Here is a 22,141-nt window from a genome sequence, read left to right as displayed (position 1 = left end):
AGGGGGGAACAAGGAGTTCCTTAGCGATGATAGAAGTTTCCAAGATAATCAGTTTGGCAGAGGCCCACTCTTGTCATCTGTCAGCAATCTACATCCCAGGGGTAGAGAACTGGGAAGCAGATTTTCTAAGTCGACAGACTTTTCATCCGGGGGAGTGGGAACTTCTCCCGGAGGTATTTGCCTCATTGATTCTCAGATGGGGCAGACCGGAATTGGTTTTGATGGCATCTCGTCAGAATGCCAAGCTTCCAAGATATGGATCCCGGTCAAGGGATCCTCAGGCCGAACTGATAGATGCCTTGGCAGTACCTTGGTTGTTCAGCCTAGCTTATGTGTTTCCACCATTTCCTCTCCTCCCACGCGCAATTGTTCGAATCAGGAGAGCTTCAGTGATTCTGATAGCGCCTGCGTGGCCACGCAGGACTTGGTATGCGGATCTAGTGAACATGTCCTCTCTGCCACCGTGGAAACTTCCGTTGAGACAGGACCTTCTCATTCAAGGTCCTTTCCAACATCCAAATCTAATTTCTCTGCAACTGACTGCGTGGAATTTAAACGCTTGATTTTATCGAAGTGAGGATTCTCTGGTTCAGTTATCAATACTTTGATACAGGCTAGAAAGCCTGTCACTAGAAAAATCTATCATAAGATATGGCGTAAATATCTTTTTGGTGTGAATCCAAGGGTTACTCATGGAGTAAAGTTAGGATTCCTAGGATTTTGTCTTTTCTCCAAGAAGGATTGGAGAAAGGGTTATCAGCAAGTTCCTTAAAGGGACAAATTACAGCTTTGGCAATTCTGTTTCATTTGGCAAAATGTATCAGATGTTCAGTCTTTTTGTCAGGCTCTACCTAGAATTAAGCCTGTATTTAGACCTATTACTCCTCCCTGGAGTTTGAATTTAGTTCTTTGAGTTCTGCAAGGGGTTCCATTTGAACCTATGCATTCCATAGATATTAAACTATTTCTTGGAAAGTTCTGTTTTTGGTTGCTATTTCTTCTCCTTGAAGAGTTTCTGAGCTTTCAGCATTACAGTGTGATTCGCCTTATCTCATATTTCATTCTGATAAGGTGGTTTTTACGTACCAAACCTGGGTTCCTTCCTAAGGTTGTTTCGAATAAGAATATTAATCAGGAAATTGTTGTTCCTTCCTTGTGTCCTAATTTTTCTTCTAAGAAGGAGCGTCTGTTACATAACTTGGACGTGGTCCGTGCCTTAAAGTTCTACTTACAGGCAACTAAGGATTTCCGTCAATCATCTTCATTATTCATTTTTTATTCTGAAAAGCGTAGGGGTCAGAAAGCTATGGCTACCTCTCTTTCTTTTTGGCTGAGAAGTATCATCCACCTGGCATATGAGACTGCTGGACAGCAGCCTCCTGAAAGAATTACGGCTCATTCTTCTAGGGCTGTGGCTTCCACATGGGCTTTTAAAAATGATGCATCTGTGGAACAGATTTGTAAGGCTGCAACTTGGTCGTCCCTTCACACTTTTTCCAAATTTTCCAAATTTTATACTTTTGCTTCTTCTGAGGCTATATTTGGGAGAAAGTTTCTTCAAGCAGTGGTGCCTTCCATTTAGGTTCCTGTCTTGTCCCTCCCTTTCATCCGTGTCCTATTGCTTTGGTATTGGTTTCCCACTAGTAAGGATGAAATCCGTGGACTCGTCATATCTTTGTAAAAGAAAACTAAATTTATGCTTACCTGATAAATTACTTTCTTTTACGATATGACGAGTCCACGGCCCACCCTGTTCTTTTTAAGACAGTTTTTCTTTATATTTTTTGTAAACTTCAGTCACCTCTGCACCTTTTTAGCCTTTCCTTTTTCTCTTCCTATACCTTCGGCCGAATGACTGAGGGTGGAGGGGAAGGGGAGGGGCTATATATACAGCTCTGCTGTGGTGCTCTTTGCCACTTCCTGTTAGCAGGAGGTTAATATCCCACAAGTAAGGATGAAATCCGTGGACTCGTCATATCGTAAAAGAAAGTAATTTATCAGGTAAGCATAAATTTAGTTTTTTTAAATTTTTCGTAGGATTTGAGTATTTTTTAGTTGTAATTTAGATTTTTTATTTTTTTTCGTAGTGTTAGGTTTTTACATTTGTAATTTAGATATTTTAATTGGTAGTGTTTTTTTTAATTAGAATAGTTATGTTAGGTTAATTTATAGTTTAATGTTAGGTTTATATTTATTTCACAGGTAAGTTTTTATTTAATTAAAGATAGTTTTATTGTAATTTTAATTTAGAGTTAGGGGAGTGTTAGGTTTAGGGGTTAATAATTTAATTTAGTGTTTGCGATGTGGGGGGCCGGCGGTTTAGGGCTTGATAGGTTTTTTTAGTGGCAGAGATGTGGGAGGCCGGAGATTTAGGGGTTAATAACTTTATTTAGTGGCGGCGATCTTGGGGAGCAGCAGAATAGGGGTTAATAACTTTATTAAAGTTGCGGCGATGTTTGGGAGCAGCGGTTTAGGTGTTAATAGGTTTATTATAGTGTTTGCAATGCAGGAGGGCGGCGGTTTAAGGGTTAATAGGTAGTTTATGGGTGTTAGTGTACTTTGTAACACTTTAGTTATGACTTTTGTGAAACATTTTTGTTACACAAAATCCATAACTACTGCTCTCAGATGGAGGTATGGATTGTGTCTGTATAGGCTGTAGCACAAGCATTTTAGCCTCACTGTGCAACCTTTAAATTCCAGCGCTATGGAAATCCCACGCAAAAATGTCATTATTTTGAGTGCGGGATTGACATTGCGTTACAGGCTAAAATGTTTGCGGTATAGCTATACCGACATGACTCGTAATATGAGCTCTTGGCCATTACGCTGAAATTGCCATTTTTTTCAGCGTTAAAAGCCGCAACGTAAAACTCGTAATCTAGGTGATAGTCTTTAATTGTCTGACGAGCCTATTAAGTATAGTATAGGAATGTTTGTCTTAAAGAAAGGGTCCAGTCTGTAAATGAGGAAACTGATACCCTCTTCACTCAAGGCCATATACTGTTTTTACGATATCTGTTCTAAAAAATGATGTCTCTTATATTGAGAGATGTGTGATAATAAAACATCCTCTGTCTTTTTTCCTAATATTTTATACATAGAGCGGGTTCATGAAGAAATTGATAACGTTATCGGTCGCAATAGGTTACCCACAATGGAAGATCAACCAAACATGCCCTTCACCAATGCCGTTATCCATGAAACCCAACGCCAAGGGAACATCTTGCCATTGGCTCTGTTCCACATGGCTTATAAAGACACCAGCATCCAAGGCTTTAACATCACCAAGGTGTTTGTGCTCAGCTTGTACTAATATAGTGAGTTCAGTCCTCCTCTGAAGTATTGCGTCAACAGATTTATTTGTATTATTTTAGGGTACAACAATCATCCCAAACCTGACGTCTGTCCTTAAGGATGAGACCATCTGGGAGAAGCCATATCAATTCTATCCAGAGCATTTCCTGGATGCACAAGGGCATTTTGTGAAAAGAGAAGCGCTTATTCCGTTTTCTGCTGGTGAGTATTTTACTCCAAACAAATAATAATGTGAACTCTGTAAAATCCGTTATCTGGGTTTATAACCAAACTAAAAAGCTTTTCCAGCAACATCTAATATAAGAGCGATTTACTTCTAGCAACCAGATGCAAACACCCCACAGATCCGTGTGTCCATGTGACCTTGCCGTACCGCAATACTACCCTAGCACACTGTATGGCATCTTTTTTACTTAAACATCTCACCATCCAGTGTGTTCTCCTCAGATTCTGTTGATTTGAGTAGCAGTATTACTCCAGTGACACAGGATAACTAGAGTATAAAAAATCAAACCTTTAAGAGTTTCCTTTCTTCCTCTGGTCTGAAGCAATAATGATCAAAGTGGTGGGATTTACAGATTATTTATATCTTGAAATACAGGATAGTTAAAAGAACAGAAAGGGAATCTGGGCTCTGAATACAGGGAGAGGAGGGGGTGTTAGTTATAAGCAGGGCCGCCACTAGACATTTTGGGGCCCCTTACTTAACCATTCATCAGGGCCCCCCATTGACATGTGCTATTTTTGACCAAGTGACTAAAACATTTATGCACTTTATTCTTAAGTGTAGTCAAACTTGAAAATGTTGTAATGGTAGAAACACAGAAACACACTGACACACATATGGATTCACATATAGACACTCTAGCAGACACGTAAAGAAACACACAGACACACATACGGATTCACATATAGACACTCTAGCAGACACGTAAAGAAACACACAAACACACATACGGATTCACATATAGACACTCTAGCAGACACGTAATGAAACACACAGACACACATACGGATTCACATATAGACACTCTAGCAGACACTTAAATAAACACACAGACACACATACGGATTTACATATAGACACTCTAGCAGACACGTAAAGAAACACACAGACACACATACGGATTCACATATAGACACTCTAGCAGACACTTAAAGAAACACACAGACACACATACGGATTCACATATAGAAACTCTAGCAGACACGTAAAGAAACACACAGACACACATACGGATTCACATATAGACACTCTAGCAGACACGTAAAGAAACACACAGACACACATACGGATTCACATATAGACACTCTAGCAGACACGTAATGAAACACACAGACACACATACGGATTCACATATAGACACTCTAGCAGACACGTAAAGAAACACACAGACTCAGACACAGACACTCAGCACTTGTTTACATTGACCTGACAATGAGGTAGACTACAGTTTTGTCAAAAAAGGAGATTTCTGTTAAAAATTGCAAAGTTGATAATTGCGCTGTAGCTACATTACCAAAAGCAAAGCACAGAGAACAGGGGATCTCTAAATCCCCTTACACAATACCAGAGAGTGAAAAAATAGTCTCCCTTTAACAAGAGACAAAAATGCTATGCGCCACCTAGATGGCTTAAAAGGTAACTAAATGTCAGAAATAGAAATGTATAATGTGGTACTCTATGAGTGTAAGATGTAGTAAAAAATACGTGCAGCTAAAATTAGAAATTTAGCATGAGTGCGTGCAATCTTAGACGTGAGCACTGTGAAGAGTGGGTACTGTGCAGTGCTCTAAACTTGGTGAGAATAGGTATGAATGATATTGATCGTGAAAAAGATGGTGGAACTCAAGTCTTAGACTAATATCGCAAAATGCCTAAACTAAATGATGAAAAATATGTCATAAAAATTCATACATGTATAAGACATAGCGATAATAAACAAAATGCAACAATAATAAATAAATGCAAACATTTGCAACAATAGTATCAGAGAAAAACCTGAAGCCAGAGGTATCAAAGCATAGTATCTGATTGATATTGGATAAAAATTCAGCTCATATATTACAAATCATAAAATACAAATCCTAAATGACATCCGATTAGAAACACATATACCACAAAGAACTTTCATGGAAAAATGCTGAAAAGAGTCTTTAGACAATCCTTTCAAAAAGTTATTCGGAGAACAGGAGTGCTGAAAGATAAGGAGATTCGAGTGAGAAGCACAAACTGATCCACAATATAAGGTGACAAGTCTTACACCGTAATATTGTGACTTGATCCCCAAGTTGGATAGATTTGTCTGATCAACACGAACAGCAACACTTGTTCTGTCTCTGTAAATGCTCACGCGGCAAGGACCGGGAGGAACGCTTCACTGTGTCTATGATGAAAGTCCTTTCAGCGTTCAGCTGCAATAGTTGAGACTTGGCGCCTCACAGGATTCAAAAGACAGCTGGGCTATGGAAGCCCAAGTGTGGCAAAAACCGAAATAAGAGTAACGCGTTTCAGCCTTGAAAGGCCTTTTTCAAACTCTAATTCTGAATGTGTATGTTCCGCTTTAAATACCCCCATTCGTACCAAATTGAGGCTAAATAATATAATATAATTGATTCCTAAATGGTATTCTTTGGGTGATTCTAATGCTTACAATATAATGCTTATCTTAGATTCCTATACACTATATAGTTTTAGCTTTTAAAGGAATATCCCAAAACCATATATTTGAAGTAAATTATAAAGGGGTATATTAGTTGATTCATACATATTTTACAAATCCTATATAACAAATGCATATCAGAAAAACCTATATTACAATGTTCTAAAATTATATAAACATCTTAGAATATATATAGACATTTAAAAGTGTTTTAATGCTTTAAACAATTTTACAATATAGTCTATAATGACTGAGTTCTAGAAGCATAAATAAATATCTGTGTGATATATTTTATGCACATTATAATGTTCATACCTTATATAATTATATTCTATTAAGTAGAATCCATAATGTTCATATAAAATATGTGGGGAGTAAAAAGAAGAAGAATAAACACGAAAAAAGAGAGAGCGAGATATCTCTCAGTCTGTTAGGAAACAGTTAATATCAAACTCTATATTGAGCCCATTAGGTTGTAATGTTTTTAGAAGGAAGATCCACCTTCCCTCTTTTCTCAATAGATCTTTATGTGAATTGCCCCCTCTCCAGTTGTGTTTCTGTTTATCTATCCCTATATATGAAAAAAAAAACTAAATTAGCCTTATTCCATTTAGCAAAATGACTAGGGACAGGGAGATCCTTATTTCTATCACTAATAAAATTCTCTATAGACCATATGTGCTGTCTGATTCGATCTCGGAGGGGTCTTTCCGACTCCCCCACATATTGTTTTCCACATTTACATTGAATCATGTAAATAACATTTCTATCAGTGCATCTAATCAGGTTTTTTTATTTTATATTTCTGTTTAGTTACGTCAGATATCACTTCTTATATTTTTTTGAATATTTACGTGACTTACAGGTTTGTAGAAACCATATAGTTTCTCTCCTTTTAAATCTACATCATATTTGTCTTTAATTACTCCCCTGAGTTCTGTAAGTGCTAGGATTGATTTTAAATATCTAGCTTTTTTATACACCATTTGTGTTTTTTTTTATTAAGAGCGAACCTAATATCTCATCTTTTTTCAGTATACCCCAATGTTTTTTAATTATTTTTTCTAGAATATATTTATTATCACTGTATTGGGTTATAAATGGAGCAAAGATAGCACTATTGTCATTATTTTTATTTGTTTTAGATTTACTTGTTAATAAGGATTTCATGTCTATCAGTCTTATTTCTTCATTATAGTGTCTACGGTAATTCAAAGTCTTGTAAGTTTGTACAATTTTTCCTAATTCTGAGTAGTTGGACCTTAGAAATGTTAGCTTTCCATCTTTGATGATGGCAACTCATCTGGTGTATATAACTATTTGCATCCACTTTCTTGAAGTGGGTTCTGGAGCCTAGAGTATTTCCCTCCACAAATATTTCTAGATCGAGGAAGTGTATAACAGTGCTACTTTTTTCATAGGTGAATTTTAAATTTTTATTATTCATTGAAATTACAAAATTATCAAAAGATGATTCTGTTCCTTGCCACACTATAAAGATATCGTCAATATAGCGGGCATAGGACACCAGGTTTGCTCCAAGAGGACTAGATTCCAAGAAAGTCTTTTTCCAGAAGCCCATAAAACTATTTGCGTAACTTGGAGCAAACCTTGTACCCATAGCTGTCCCTTTTTCTTGATTAAAGAATTGACCTTGATAAATGAAAAAATTGTGAGTTAAAATAAAACCTATAGTATGCAGGATAAATTGTTTTTGTTCGTCTTTTAGACTTGTATCCTGTTTGAGATACTATTCAATTGCTTCTAAACCATTCTTATGGCCTATACAAGTGTATAAACTCGTTACATCACAAGATGCTAGGATATAATTCTCTTTCTACTTAGTTCTTTCTATAAGTTTAAGGACATCAGAAGAGATATTGTAAAAAAAATATCTAGGTATTCTGACAAATTTGCAGTTAATTACCCAATGCCAGATATTATTGGTCTGCCAGGAGGATAAAATATGGATTTATGTATTTATGGAAGACGATATAATAACAAAATTTTTGGATTTTTAGGTAGCAAATAGTTCATTTCTTTTGTTGTTAATATTTCTTTTTCAAATGCTATATTTAGCAAATATTTCAAAGATAAAGTATATGGGGTGGTGGGATTGTTACTCAATTTTTTATAGGTGACTGTATCATTCAATATATTCTTGCACATAACATCATAGTCATCACTATCTAGAATAACAATCCCACCGCCCTTGTCCACTGTCTTGATTATAAGATCTTTATTTTGTTCTATCTCTTTGATCACTTTAAGTGGATTTTTTGTTACATTTTTTGTAGTATTTCTTAATTTTTCTTCATTTATGTTTTCTATATCTTGAAGTATAAATTTCTCAAAAGTTTCCAAAATTGGCCCTTTGTCTTGTTTGGGATAAAAAGATGATTTTTGTTTTGGACTGGTGTGTGTAAAATCTCATTAATTAGGACATCTTATGCTTTTTTCTCAATTGGAGATTTAGTAAACCAACGTTTAATGGTTAGTTTTCTAATGAATTTGTGTGCATCAACAAACGTAGAAAAAAAGGAGATTTAGAAAACAAAATATGGAGTTCTGATTATCTTTTTGTAAAGTAAGATGCCAACTATATGATGACAACAGCATGCAGTGGCTGAAAGGAAGGGCCCTGAACTTCCTAAACAATAATTTAAAGATTAAGTGGTGGATTGGTGACTTCTGGAAAGGTCTCATTAGTCTCAAAGTCTGTAGAAAGATGTGAATAATCAGTAGTAAGGTCAAAATGTCCTACAAAGGAACAGACAATGGACACACACACAAACTTAAACACAAACTTGCACATACACCCAAGGAAACACCCATAGAGACAGCCTCAGAAAACACACAAAGACATACACACTCACAGACACCCACAGAAAACGCACAAAGACATACACACACACAGTCACCCACAGAAAACACGCAAAGACATACATACACACACACCCTCACTTAAACATCCACAGAAAACACACAAAGACATACACACACACCCTCACAGAGACACCCACAGAAAACACATAGACATATGCACGCACCCTCACAGAAACACCTGCAGAAAATACACAGACATATGCACACAACCTCACAGAGACACCCACAGAAAACACACAGACATACATACACAAACACACACCCTCACAGAGAGACCCACAGAAAAAAAAATACATACACACTCATAGAGACACTAAAAAAGCACAAAGACAGCTACAGCCCACTATAACAACACTCTCTCCTCTGCACTAGACACACTTGCCCCTCCCCAGCTGCGCAAAACACCATAGTCAGTTACAGCCCTGGCATGCTCAGCATACACGCTATTTGCAAAAATGCTCTCGTACTGCTGAGTGTGACTGGAGGAAAACTCACTCTGAACCTGATTTCATACATTATAAGTTTATTCTTTGTTCATACACTTCTGCCCTTCACTTAGCCAAGCAAACCTACTTCTGTTCTCTCATATCTACTCTTTCCTCAAACCCTAAACGACTCTTTTCCACCTTTAACTCTCTCCTCTACCAACCTGCTCCACCACCCCTGTCTGTCTTTAGTGCTCAAACCCTGGCAGACCCAATTACTCCCTCTGCCACCCTCTCTATCTTCCATCCAGCCACTGAGAATGAAGTTTCTTCCTTACTATCTTCCTCACGCCTCACTACCTGCCCACTCGACCCTATCCCTTCCCATCTAATACCCTCCCTATCTTCCACCCTTACTCCTGGTCTTACCCACATCTCTTCAACCTATCTCTCTCTATCGGCTCATTCCCATCTTCTTTCAAACACGCAAAAGTCACTCCCATACTCAAAAAACCCTCCCTCAACCCTAATTCCCCCGAAAGCTACCGCCCCATATCACTGCTTCCACTAACCTCAAAACTCCTTGAAAAACTAGTTAACAATCGCCTAACCCACTTCCTCTCCACCAACTCGTTGCTTGACCCACTGCAAACCGGATTCCGCCCAAAACATTCAACTGAGACTGCCCTTACCAAGGTTACAAACGATCTTCTCTCTGCAAAAAATATTGGCCACTACTCTATACTCATCTTACTCGACCTCTGAGCTGCCTTCGACACAGTTGACCACCCCCTCCTCCTACAGACCCTTAGCTCTTTTGGCCTCTGTGACACTGCTCTTTCCTGGATTCACTCCTATCTTTCCTACAGGTCTTTTTCTGTATCATTTGCCGGCGACTCCTCCTCTCCTATGCCTCAGTCTGTTGGAGTACCTCAAGGATCTTCTCTGGGTTCTCTACTCTTCTCCATCTATACTTCTTCGCTGGGTAAACTTATCAACAGTTATGGCTTTAAATATTACCTCTATGCTGATGACACCCAGATCTACCTCTCCACCCCTGCTCTCTCTCCCTCTGTCCTTTCTCATGTCAGCGACTGCTTATCTGGTATTTCTTCCTGGATGGCCTCTCAGCACCTAAAGATTAACATGTCCAAGACTGAGCTCCTTCTTATCCCCCCCCTCAAGCTCTACACCGACTTCTGACTTCTCTATCTCTGTTGACGGCATCACCATTTCCCCATCGCCCCAAGTCCGCTGCCTCGGAGTCACACTTGACTCAAATCTATCCTTCGTCCCCCATATCCAATCGCTTTCTACATCCTTCCGCAACCATCTACGCAATATTTTCATTCGCCCTTTTCTGACACCACAAAGCAAATTATCCACTCCCTTGTTATCTCCTGACTTGACTACTGCAATAACCTACTCACTGGCCTTCCTCTTTCCCGCCTCTCCCCCCTTCAATCTATCCTAAATGCCTCTACCAGGCTGATCCACCTTTCCCGTCGATCTGCATCTTCTGCACCTCTCTTCGAGTCCCTTCATTTGCTCCCCATTCACAGCAGAATTTAATTCAAAATTCTCACCCTTACATACAAAGCTCTCACCAACGCCGCTCCCCTCTACTTATCCTCTCTAATACACAAGTATACTCCAGCCCGTCCACTAAGATCCAAAAATGACCTGCTCCTTGCATCCGCAACTATCACCTCCTCTCATGCTAGACTGCAGGACTTCTGTCGTGCAGCACCTACCCTCTGGAACACTCTCCCTCGTGCTGTCAGGCTTTGCCCTAATCTGTCTTCCTTTAAATGTTCCCTGAAGACTTTTCTGTTCAGGGAAGCCTACCACCCAACTCAATAATAAATTAACTTCACTTACCTAACATTTCCCTCATCTAACTCTGTACTACCACCTTTCCAAATCTTGCAGTCCTCAACTCCTGTTTCTCAACCTCCTACCCTTCTAGATTGTAAGTTCCCACAGGAATAGGGCCCTCAATCCTTCCTGTATGTGTTTGTAAATTTTGTCCTGTCTCTTACAAGTCTTGTATTGTTTTATTTAAATGAATTGTATCCATGGACAGTGCTGCGGAATATGTTGGTGCTTCATAAATATATAATAACACAGACACCTACAGTAACACTCACAGGAGGTAAAATGTCTGCACATTGCCATCCCCTAAATTAACATTGCTGCTATTTTTTATCATGCATGTCACACAATTAAGAGATAATTTTTTATAGAATCATATTTGTAAATGTGCAAACAAAAATACTTCTATGAATTCAAATTTGTACATGTAATGATCTGTCAGAAAGGGTAGATGAAGAAAAGTACTTTTGAAAGGTTGACATATGTTTGGGTTCCCCACCCCCATTTTCCCCCAATCAAGAGCACCACTTTAAATCTGCTGTACAGATGTTCCCATCTGTTAGCTATACATATGGATTTTAAAAATTATGTTCTCTATATGGTCTTGGTGGAACCATAAGCTGTGGTACTCAGTTTTATACTATTAGATCTGGTTAAATGCACAATTTAGGCTTGTTTGTATGAATTTCAAAAGGAAGTCAGCTGTAGTGTAAATTGAAAAGTGTCAAGTTAACCTGTCTCATTTTAAGCACTGAGAAATCTTAGCCTGAGTGTATAAATTTTTTGCAGATATAAAAATCTTACATAAAATGCATCTTGGCATCTGAAAAGTCCTTGCATAATAGGGCAGTAAACTGGAATGTAATTAAAATATATATGAATAAAAATTATCTGCCAAAAGGGCACCTACCATTTGTGTATTGAGGAGGAAACATTTCTGCATGCTTTGAAACATAGAATTTCTACACCATTGTCAAATAATCATAAATACACTGCAGCTTATTAAAAAAAAGTGTTTTTATGGACCCCTAGCCCCACCATACAACTACCACACTAAAGTTACAATCTGAAATTGCACAAAAAAAACAAAAAACATTTACTAAGTCCTACCTCCTCTGCAAAAAAAGTGATCTGCCATCTGAGTCAGGCACACAGTGTTCAAACTGAAGTGCCAAGTCGGTCTCACACTGGGCATAGTGGTTGAGTGCACACAAAGAAATCCTTTCAATTCTTTACTCCTTGTAATAACATTTCCCATGCTCAATAGCAACCTGCTGTAGCGCCCTCTGGGGGCTGCCAAAAGTTTAAAAAAATAATTGTTTTTAATAATAGTTGTGCTTGCCTCATGGGGCCCAGTGGGCCCCTGAAAGGAGTCACCCCTTTCACCCCCTTATGGCAGCACTGGGTGCTGCTAAGAGGAGTAAAACACATACAGTAGGTTAGGGTATCGTATTGTTTCTCTGGTCTCAGGTTCTGCTTAGAGGAATAAAACACATACAGTAAGTAGGGTATAGTATTGTTTCTCTGGTCTCAGGATCTGTTAAGAGGAATAAAACATATACAGTAGGTAGGGTATAGTTTTGTTTCTTTGGTCTCAGGTTCTGCTAAGAGGAGTAAAACACATACAGTAGGTAGGGTATAGTATTGTTTCTTTGGTCTCAGGTTCTGCTAAGAGGAGTAAAACACACACAGTAGGTAGGGTATAGTATTGTTTCTCGGGTCTCAGGTTCTGCTAAGAGGAATAAATTAGATACAGTAGGTAGGGTATAGTATTGTTTATCTGGTCCCAGGATCTACTAAGAGGAGTAAAACACATACAGTAGGTAAGGTATAGTATTCTTTATCTGGTCTCAGGTTCTGCTAAGAGAAATAAAACATATACAGTAGGTAGTGTATAGTATTGTTTCTCTGGTCTCAGATTCTACTAAGAGGAATAAAACATATACAGTAGGTAGGTATAGTATTGTTTCTCTGGTCTCAGGATCTGCTAAGAGGAGTAAAACAAATACAGTAGGTAGTGTATAGTATTGTTTCTCTGGTCTCAAGTACTGCTAAGAGGAATAAAACACATACAGTAGGTAGTGTATAGTATTGTTTCTCTGGTCTCAGGTACTGCTAAGAGGAATAAAACACATAAAGTAGGGGGGCGTGTCCTAGCAGCCGCCATGGCAAGTCGCAGAAAGAGAAGCTCCACATAAATCAGAGATAACTTGTGGCATACTGTTCTACATAACTATTTTCCCCTTGCTAAGTAAATATACTCTGGAAGAGGAAGAACAGCTGAACTGAAAGGTACCAAATGAAGCCATCTTTCCTACTGCTATGAACCTTATAGTCTACAAGAAGGAAGCAGCTCAAATTACACCACAGATAATACTGTTGTTGGAGGAGAGGATTTAAAAAGGATATAATATTGATGCTTTAGAAGCCGTGGACGCATGGGAGCGCACATTAATGACCGCAATCACGCAATCCTATGAACAGCTGCAAAGGGATCTGAGCATGCTACTTTTTGCAGTTGCAGCTCACCATACTGCTTTATTCACGGAGTTTACTGAATACTACCAGTCGTCAGACATGGACATCCCTCTTTTGAAACCGCCAGTAAAGTCGGAGCGTCCCCACGCTCAAAGCTATACGGCCCAGGCTGCTGCCGCACCACAGTGTCTTACTGCAGGCCCATACAATCCAGAGAGGGAGACAGCAGGTCTGGCTCACATACTAGTGGGATTGAGCTCTGATGTGAAGGCACCAGGTACAATTCTGCAGTTTAGACCCCTAGACTTCCAAGTCTGTGCTTAACAAGATACCTTTGCAAGCTTTAATATCGAGGGCAATGATCTTAGCCTGCTGGTGATGGTGAAGGCTCCCTGCACCCTAAAGATGGATAATTTAATTTCCCCAAGAGACCCTGATTGCAAAGAACATTTTTTACTTCATAATTACTTGGGAACTATAGCGACTCTGATTTCCCAGCTGGACATCTTTCATACACGCACCAGGTTGGGTGTTGGGTAATACGGACATCGGATGTGGGATTCCAGTCATCCAGCCTGAGGATCGATAGATCCCAGTACTCATTTTTATCTCACGCTGAACTGAGGTCTCAATGTTGAAATATTTAAAGTTCTCCTGTTATTGTATTGCTTAGTCCCATCCTCTATCTTCCCCCAAAGATTTCTATACATACGGTAGATATACTGCATATAATGAAACAGTGAATGTGGAGGTTCTATTTGTTCTATGTTGTCTATCACAATGGGTTTGTGTTTTATTATATAGATCAAGGGGGGTCACCCGCTTCCTCATATAATGAACCTCTATCGTCTAACTTTACCGGGGTTTAGGTTTGTAGACAGGGGTATACTAATTGTTTCTAGTTCTTAGTTTGTTTATAATATGACTCTAATTTATCACAGACATTCTGTTTGTCATAAATGGGGATACAGTATGGGACTTGTCCTATGCTCTACGGTATAAAGGATTTTGATTATGAGGTTATGGGGATGGATTTCATGTGGCTCTACTTAGATTCATATTCTCATTGAAGAAGGGTATTTTGAAGCTACTGCTGTTGTATTACATTCTCGGGGGGTTCTCGGGGGGTTCTCATCAGGGCCCTAGAATTACTCGGCATCCACCCACACTGCCAGCGGCCGAGGTAGTGTGGCATGTTGTGACTTCTAGATCACACGAAAAAATTCAACTAATCCGTGTTGAAAGCTAGTACAGGCTCTCTGCAGCCCCAAGTTGGGTTCACTAGATATATAGCTTCCCGCCAATAGCACAGATTCCTTACGGTTTGAGTCTACATATTTGGAGGTTCGAATGACTATTATAGCCCCTTTATTACTGAGGGATTCCTCGTGACCTAGCTACGCTCAAGTCTTATCTTAATTTAAGCCCTAAAACAGGGACACCCATAGCATCCTCATTGTAGTAGTCTTACATAGCCCCTACAAATATAGATTTAGCTTAAGCCGGTTGTGAAGTAAACACGGTAAACAGATATCATAGACCCCAGAGCGCTCTGTCTTTTATACATGCCATAAGATGTTAAACATGCTATACCATCTCACCTTTATTTCAAGGTCCAAGAGTGACCGTGAGTTACACTAGAGCACCCCCTTTAAATTATTTAATCTACATGGGTCCATGAGTGGCCTGTTGAAACATTAGAGGTGTATTTATCTTATCTATAAAAGCAAAATGAGGTTCCATTTCTCAAGTTTAGTAGTAACTTGTTTAACTGATCTGTTCTAGCCTCTTGTATTTTGTTATTTTTACAGGCCTCAGTGTAATGACAATTAATTTAAGATGTACTTGACGTATTTACTACTGAACTACTGTCTGATGTTCTTTATATGTATAACCTCAATAAAAACTATTTAAAAACAAACAAAAAAAACACATACAGTAGGTAGGGTATGGTATTGTTTCTCTGGTCTCAGGTACTGCTAAGAGGAATAAAACACATACAGTAGGTAGGATATAGTATTGTTTCTCTGGTCTCAGGATCTGCTAAGAAGAGTAAAACATATACAGTAGGTAGGGTATAGTATTGTTTCTCTGGTCTCAGGATCTGATAAGAAGAGTATAACACATACAGTAGGTAGGGTATAGTATTGTTTCTCTAGTCTCAGGATCTGCTAAGAGGAATAAAACACATACAGTAGATAGTGTATAGTATTGTTTCTCTGGTCTCAGGTACTGCTAAGAGGAATAAAACACATACAGTAGGCAGGGTATAGTATTGTTTCTCTAGTCTCAGGATCTGCTAAGAAGAGTAAAACACATGCAGTAGGTAGGGTATAGTATTGTTTCTCTGGTCTCAGGATCTGCTAAGAGGAATAAAACACATACAGTAGGTAGGGTATAGTATTGTTTCTCTGGTCTCAGGGTCTGCTATGAAGAGTAAAACACATACAGTAGGTAAGGTTAGGGTATAGTATTGTTTCTCTGGTCTCAGGATCTGCTAAGAAGAGTATAACACATAGAGTAGGTAGGGTATAGTATTGTTTCTCTAGTCTCAGGATCTGCTAAGAGGAATAAAACACATACAGTAGGTAGGTATAGTATTGTTTCTCTGGTCTCAGGATCTGTTAAGAGGAATAAAACACATACAGTAGGTAGGGTATAGTATTGTTTCTCTGGTCTCAGGATCTGTTAAGAGGAATAAAACATATACAGTAGGTAGGGTATAGTATTGTTTCTCTAGTCTCAGGATCTGCTAAGAGGAATAAAACACATACAGTAGGTAGTGTATAGTATTGTTTCTCTGGTCTCAGGTACTGCTAAGAGGAATAAAACACATACAGTAGGCAGGGTATAGTATTGTTTCTCTAGACTCAGGATCTGCTAAGAAGAGTAAAACACATGCAGTAGGTAGGGTATAGTATTGTTTCTCTGGTCTCAGGATCTGCTAAGAGGAATAAAACACATACAGTAGGTAGGGTATAGTATTGTTTCTCTGGTCTCAGGGTCTGCTATGAAGAGTAAAACACATACAGTAGGTAAGGTTAGGGTATAGTATTGTTTCTCTGGTCTCAGGTTCTGCTAAGAGGAATAAAACACATACAGTAGGTAGGGTATAGTATTGTTTCTCTGGTCTCAGGATCTGCTAAGAGGAATAAAACACATACAGTAGGTAGGGTATAGTATTGTTTCTCTGGTCTCAGGATCTGCTAAGAAGAGTATAACACATACAGTAGGTTGGGTATAGTATTGTTTCTTTCATGTAATTGGCAAGAGTCCATGAGCTAGTGACGTATGGGATATACATTCCTACCAGGAGGGGCAAAGTTTCCCAAACCTCAAAATGCCTATAAATATGCCCCCCACCACACCCACAATTCAGTTTTACAAACTTTGCCTCCCATGGAGGTGGTGAAGTAAGTTTGTGCTAAATTTCTACGTTGATATGCGCATCGCAGCAGGCTGAAGCCCGGTTTTCCTCTCAGAGTGCAGTGAATGTCAGAGAGATGTGAAGAGAGTATTTGAATACCATGGTCTTCCTCTAGGGGATCTATTTCATAGGTTCTCTGTTATCGGTCGTAGAGATTTCTTCTCCTACCTCCCTTTTCAGATTGACGATATACTCTTATATACCATTACCTCTACTGATTCTCGTTTCAGTACTGGTTTGGCTATCTACTTTATGTAGATGAGTGTCTTTGGGTAAGTAAGTCTTATTTTATTTATGACACTCTCAGCTATGGTTTGGCACTTTATATGTAAATTTCTAAATATATGTTTTATACTTATATTTGCCATGATTCAGGTCAATCAGTTTATTTTCCTTCTTTCAGACTGTCAGTTTCATTTTTTGGGAAAATGCATATGAATGAAATTTTTTTCTTACCTAAAATTTTCAATTTACTTTTTTCCTTTAAATTGCGGGCTGTTAGGCTCGCGGGTGCAAAAATGCTAGAATTTGTTGCGTCATTTTTGGCGCAAGACTTTTTTGGCGCGAGATTGACGTTTGTCTGACGTCAATGACGTCATTTCCGGCGTCGTAGTTGACGCCGGAAGTTTTCACGTAGTTGCATCATTTTTGACTCTCGTGTTTGTTGCAGACGTTTTTGGCGCCAAAAAATATGTGGGAGTCATTCTTGGCGCCAGATTTTTAACATTATTTAAGTCTGATTTTTTAGTTGCTTCTGGTTTCTAGAGGCCTGTTCTGTTTGCATTTTTTTCCCATTCCTGAAACTGTCATTTAAGGAATTTGATATTTTTGCTTTATATGTTGTTTTTTCTGTTACATATTGCAAGATATCCCAAAAAAAAAAAACTGTTCCTGTATCAGAAAATACTACTGGATTCCTGATGACTGATATCAGTCCTACCAAAGCTAAGTTCATTTATTTTAATGTTATGCATTTTTATCTTTAGCTATGGTTTGTATTGTAATAAGTTATCATGATAAACTTTTACATGCAGAGTCCATTAGTATTTATGCATTATCTATTGCTATTCTTTTTATATCTAATGTACAAGATATACTTAGGAATTTATAAAAATATTTTTCTGATTCTATTCTAAAGGCTTTGTCTGCCATCCCGCCTTCTAATAAAAAATTTTTTTTTTAAACTTCTCATTTAGTTGATGAAGTTTCAAATGACCGACAACATACTGAATTATCCTTCTCTGATGATGTTTTTTCTCATTCAGAATATTCTTCATCAGATATTGACACTAACAAATCTACTTTTTTTATTTTTAGAGTACATTCGTTCTTTGTTGAAAAGGTGTTGATTATTTTGGATAATGAAGTGACTAGTTCTTTTGATTTTAAGACTAGCTAACATTTAAATTCTGCTTATTAACCTTCTGTGGTTTCTTCAGATGTTTTTTTCCAGTTCCTGATACTAGGGAATAGAATAGGCTGGGAATTTCTTTTATTCCTTCTTTAAGGTTTTTAAATTGTATCCTTTGCCGGCAGTTAGTTTTAAGTTTTGAGGAAAGATCCCCAAAGTTAATGGGGCTATCTCTCCTCTTGCTAAACATACTACTATTCCTATAGCAAATAGTATTTATTTTTTTCCTTCAGATGGAAAACTTGTATCTTATTTAAGGAAAATTATTTATTTTTCAGGTACTTTTCTTAGACCTGCAATTTATTTGGCTGATGTTGCAACTGCTTCAACTTTCTGGTTGGATACTTTAGTGCAACAAGTATCGGATTATGATTTGTTTAGCATTGTTAAGTTGATCAACATGCTAATAATTTCATTTGTGTCGTCATTTTTTTGATATTTTCAAAAATGAGGTTTAATCTATGTCTTTAGCTATTTTAGCTAGAAGAACTTTGTGACTTAAATCTTGGAATGCTAATTTGATTTCTAAATTCCATATTTCTTTTTTTCCAAGGTAATCAATTATTTGGTTCACATTTGGATTCAATTCTTCAACTTTTACTCTGGGGAAGGGTGTTTTTTTGCTTCAAGATTGAGTTCTAAGAATAAATCTTAAGCTTATATTAGTTTTTGTTCTTACTAAGGAACGGAATCCTAATTCTTCCCCAAGTAACATGTTTATAATTGGAAGTTTTCTTAATTCTATTTAAGCCATTTAAAAGATCAAAGTCAGCCCCCCAAATTTGCATGTAGGTGCGGTTCTTATTCCAGCTTAGCTGGTAAGGGGCAGGTTAAGACTTTTTAAAAAAAATTTGTTTGGTTCAATTCGGTCCAAACTTCTTAGATTGGGAGAATAGGATTCAGAGTAAAACCGCCTGTGAGAAGTCTTTTTTTCTCTAACATATTCCAGCTATTCCAGTAAAGGCTCGCACTTTCCTGAAGTGTGTTTCAGACCTGTATGTACTGAGTACTTGTGAAGCGCGGCTGGTCACCCGTTGGGGCTCAAGGCGCTGCTCAGACCTGGAGTTTTCTGGGGTATTTATACCGGTTCCATTTTTGGAACAGGGTTTGGGGGTTTTGTTCAAAACTATTCATTGTACCAAAGATAGAAAACCTTTTGAATTGTCATATAAGAGTACCATCTTTTAGAATGGTGTTTATATGGTCTATTCTGCTTTTTGGTTAGCGAAGGCATTATTTGTTTACAATAGATACAATAGATGCATATCTTCATTTTCTGTTTTCATTCAGATTATTTTCATTTTCTGAGATTCTCTTTTTTTGACAAGCATTACCAATTTGTTGCTTTTCCTTCTGGTCTAGCAACAGCTCTAAGAATCTTTTCAAGGTTCTCAGTGTTTCCTTATTTGGACCTTTTCGTTCTGCGGAATCTCATATGATTCAACTTTTTTTGTTTCTTCAAGACATGGTTGGAGGATCTTTTTATCAAAAGCTCCTTGATTCCTCAAACAAGGGTCACCTTTTTTAGGTTTCCAGATAGATTGTGTCAATGTCTTTGTCTCTAACAGACAAGTGACAATTTTATTGGGTTCCGTTTGTCGGAACCTTCAGTCTCTATTATTTCCTTCAGTTTCTATTTGCATGGAAGTTTTAGGTCTTATGGCTGCAGCATTGGATTCGATTCCCTTTGCTCATTTTCATATGAAACCTTTCCAGTTTTTTATGCTGAATTAATGGTGCGGGGATTCTAGGATATCACTTTTTATATCTTTGAATCCCAATGTTCAACTATCTTTGACTTGGTGGTTAGATCACCATCATATAGTTCTACAGGTCTCTTCGGTTCATCCAACCTGGACCATGATCACTACAGATGCGAGTCTTTTAGGTTGGGAGGCTGTCTGGGGATCTCTGTCAGCACAAGGGGTTTGGAAATCTCAGGAGGCGAGATTACCATTCAATATTTTGGAACTCCGTGCATTTCTCAGAGTTCTTCAGTTTTGGCTTCTTTTTGAGAGAGAGACGTTTATTGTTTTTCAGACAGACAATGTCACAACTGTGGCGTATGTCAATCATCAGGGTGTGAAAGAAGTATCTCGGATACTTGCTTGGGCTAAATCCAGCTCCTGTCTAATTTCTGCGGTCCATTTCCCAGGTATAGACAATTGGGAAGTGGTTTATCTCCGTCAATCAAGCTTTACATCCGGGAGAATGGTCTCTTTACCCAGATGTGTTTTTTCAAATTGCTCAGATGTGAGGGCTTCCAGAAATAGATCTGATGACATCTCATCTAAACAAGGAACTTCCCAGGTGCCTTTTCAGGTCCGGGGATCCTCAGGTGGAAGCAGTGTATGCAACCTGCCTATATTTTTCCGCCTCTGGTTCTTCTTTTAAGAGTGATTTTCAAAATCATCAGGGAGCAATCTTTTGCGCTGCTGGTGGCTCCAGCATGGCCGCACAGGTTGTGGTATATGGTTCTTGTTCGGATGTCCAGTTGCCAAACTTGGTCACTTCCATTAAGGGCAGACCTTATATCTTAACATTCATTTTTTCTGTCAGGAACTCAAATTATTAATTTGATGGTATGGAAATTTAACGCTTAGTACTTAGTCATAGAGGTTTCTCTGACTCAGTGATTAATACTATGTTGCAGGCTCGTAAATCTGTGTCTAGAAAGTTTTATTATCGAGTTTGGAAGACTTACATCTCATGATGTTCTTCTCATAAATTCTCTTGGCTTTCTATTAGAATTCCTAGGATTTTATAGTTTCTTCAGGATGGTTTGGATAAGGGTTTTTTGTCTGCAAGTTCCTTGAAAGGACAAATCTCTGCTCTTTCTGTGCTGTTTTCACAGAAACATTTGCTAATCTTTCTGATATTCATTGTTTTGTTCAGGCTTTGGTTCGTATCAAGCCTGTCATTAAGCCAATTTCTCCTCCTTGGAGTCTTAATTTGGTTCTTCCGTTTGAGCATATGCATTTTTTGGTCATTAAATTTCTTTCATGGAAAGTATTGTTCCTTTTGGCCATCTCATCTGCTAGAACAGTTTTTGAATTATCTGCTCTTTCTTGTGAGTCTCCTTTTTCTGATTTTTCATCAGGATAAGGTGGTTTTGCTGTCTTCATTTAAATTTTTACCTAAAGTTGTGAATTCTAACAACATTAGTAGAGGAATTATTGTCCCTTCCTTGTGTCCTAATCCTAAGAATTCTTTGGAAAGATCCTTACATTCTTTGGATGTGGTGAGAGTTTTGAAATATTATTTTGAAGCTACTAAGATTTCAGAAAGACTTCTAGTCTATTTTGTTATCTTTTCTGGTTTTAGGAAAGGTCAGAAGGCTTCTGCCATTTCTTTGGCATCTTGGTTAAAGCTTTTGATTCATCATGCTTATTTGGAATCGGGTTAATCCCCGCCTCAGAGGATTACGGCTCATTCTACTAGGTCAGTTTCTACTTCCTGGGCTTTTAAAAATGAAGCTTCTGTTGATCAGATTTGCAAAGCAACGACTTGGTCTTCTTTGCATACTTTTACTAAATTCTACCATTTTGATGTTTTCTCTTCTTCAGAAGCAGTTTTTGGTAGAATAGTACTTCAGGCAGCTGTTTCAGCTTGATTCTTCTGCTTATAATTTCAGTTTTTTTCATTATAAAGATTGAAA

At 38.1% G+C, this 22,141-nt stretch overlaps 1 protein-coding gene across 1 annotated transcript in view; it reads left to right on the top strand.

The window, feature by feature from the left end:
• Nucleotides 1-22,141, top strand: part of LOC128666647 (cytochrome P450 2D15) — a 159,775-nt gene that overhangs the window by 117,037 nt on the left and 20,597 nt on the right. Inside the window, exons 7-8 of the mRNA XM_053721354.1 lie at nucleotides 3,105-3,292; nucleotides 3,378-3,519. Coding sequence (XP_053577329.1) covers nucleotides 3,105-3,292; nucleotides 3,378-3,519 — 330 coding nt within the window. The remainder of the gene's footprint in view (nucleotides 1-3,104; nucleotides 3,293-3,377; nucleotides 3,520-22,141) is intronic.

Source organism: Bombina bombina, chromosome 7 (assembly GCF_027579735.1).
Source record: "Bombina bombina isolate aBomBom1 chromosome 7, aBomBom1.pri, whole genome shotgun sequence".
Classification (NCBI taxonomy): domain Eukaryota; kingdom Metazoa; phylum Chordata; class Amphibia; order Anura; family Bombinatoridae; genus Bombina; species Bombina bombina.
The sequence above is the reverse complement of the archived record's forward strand: the minus strand, read 5'-3'. Positions and strand labels throughout refer to the sequence as shown.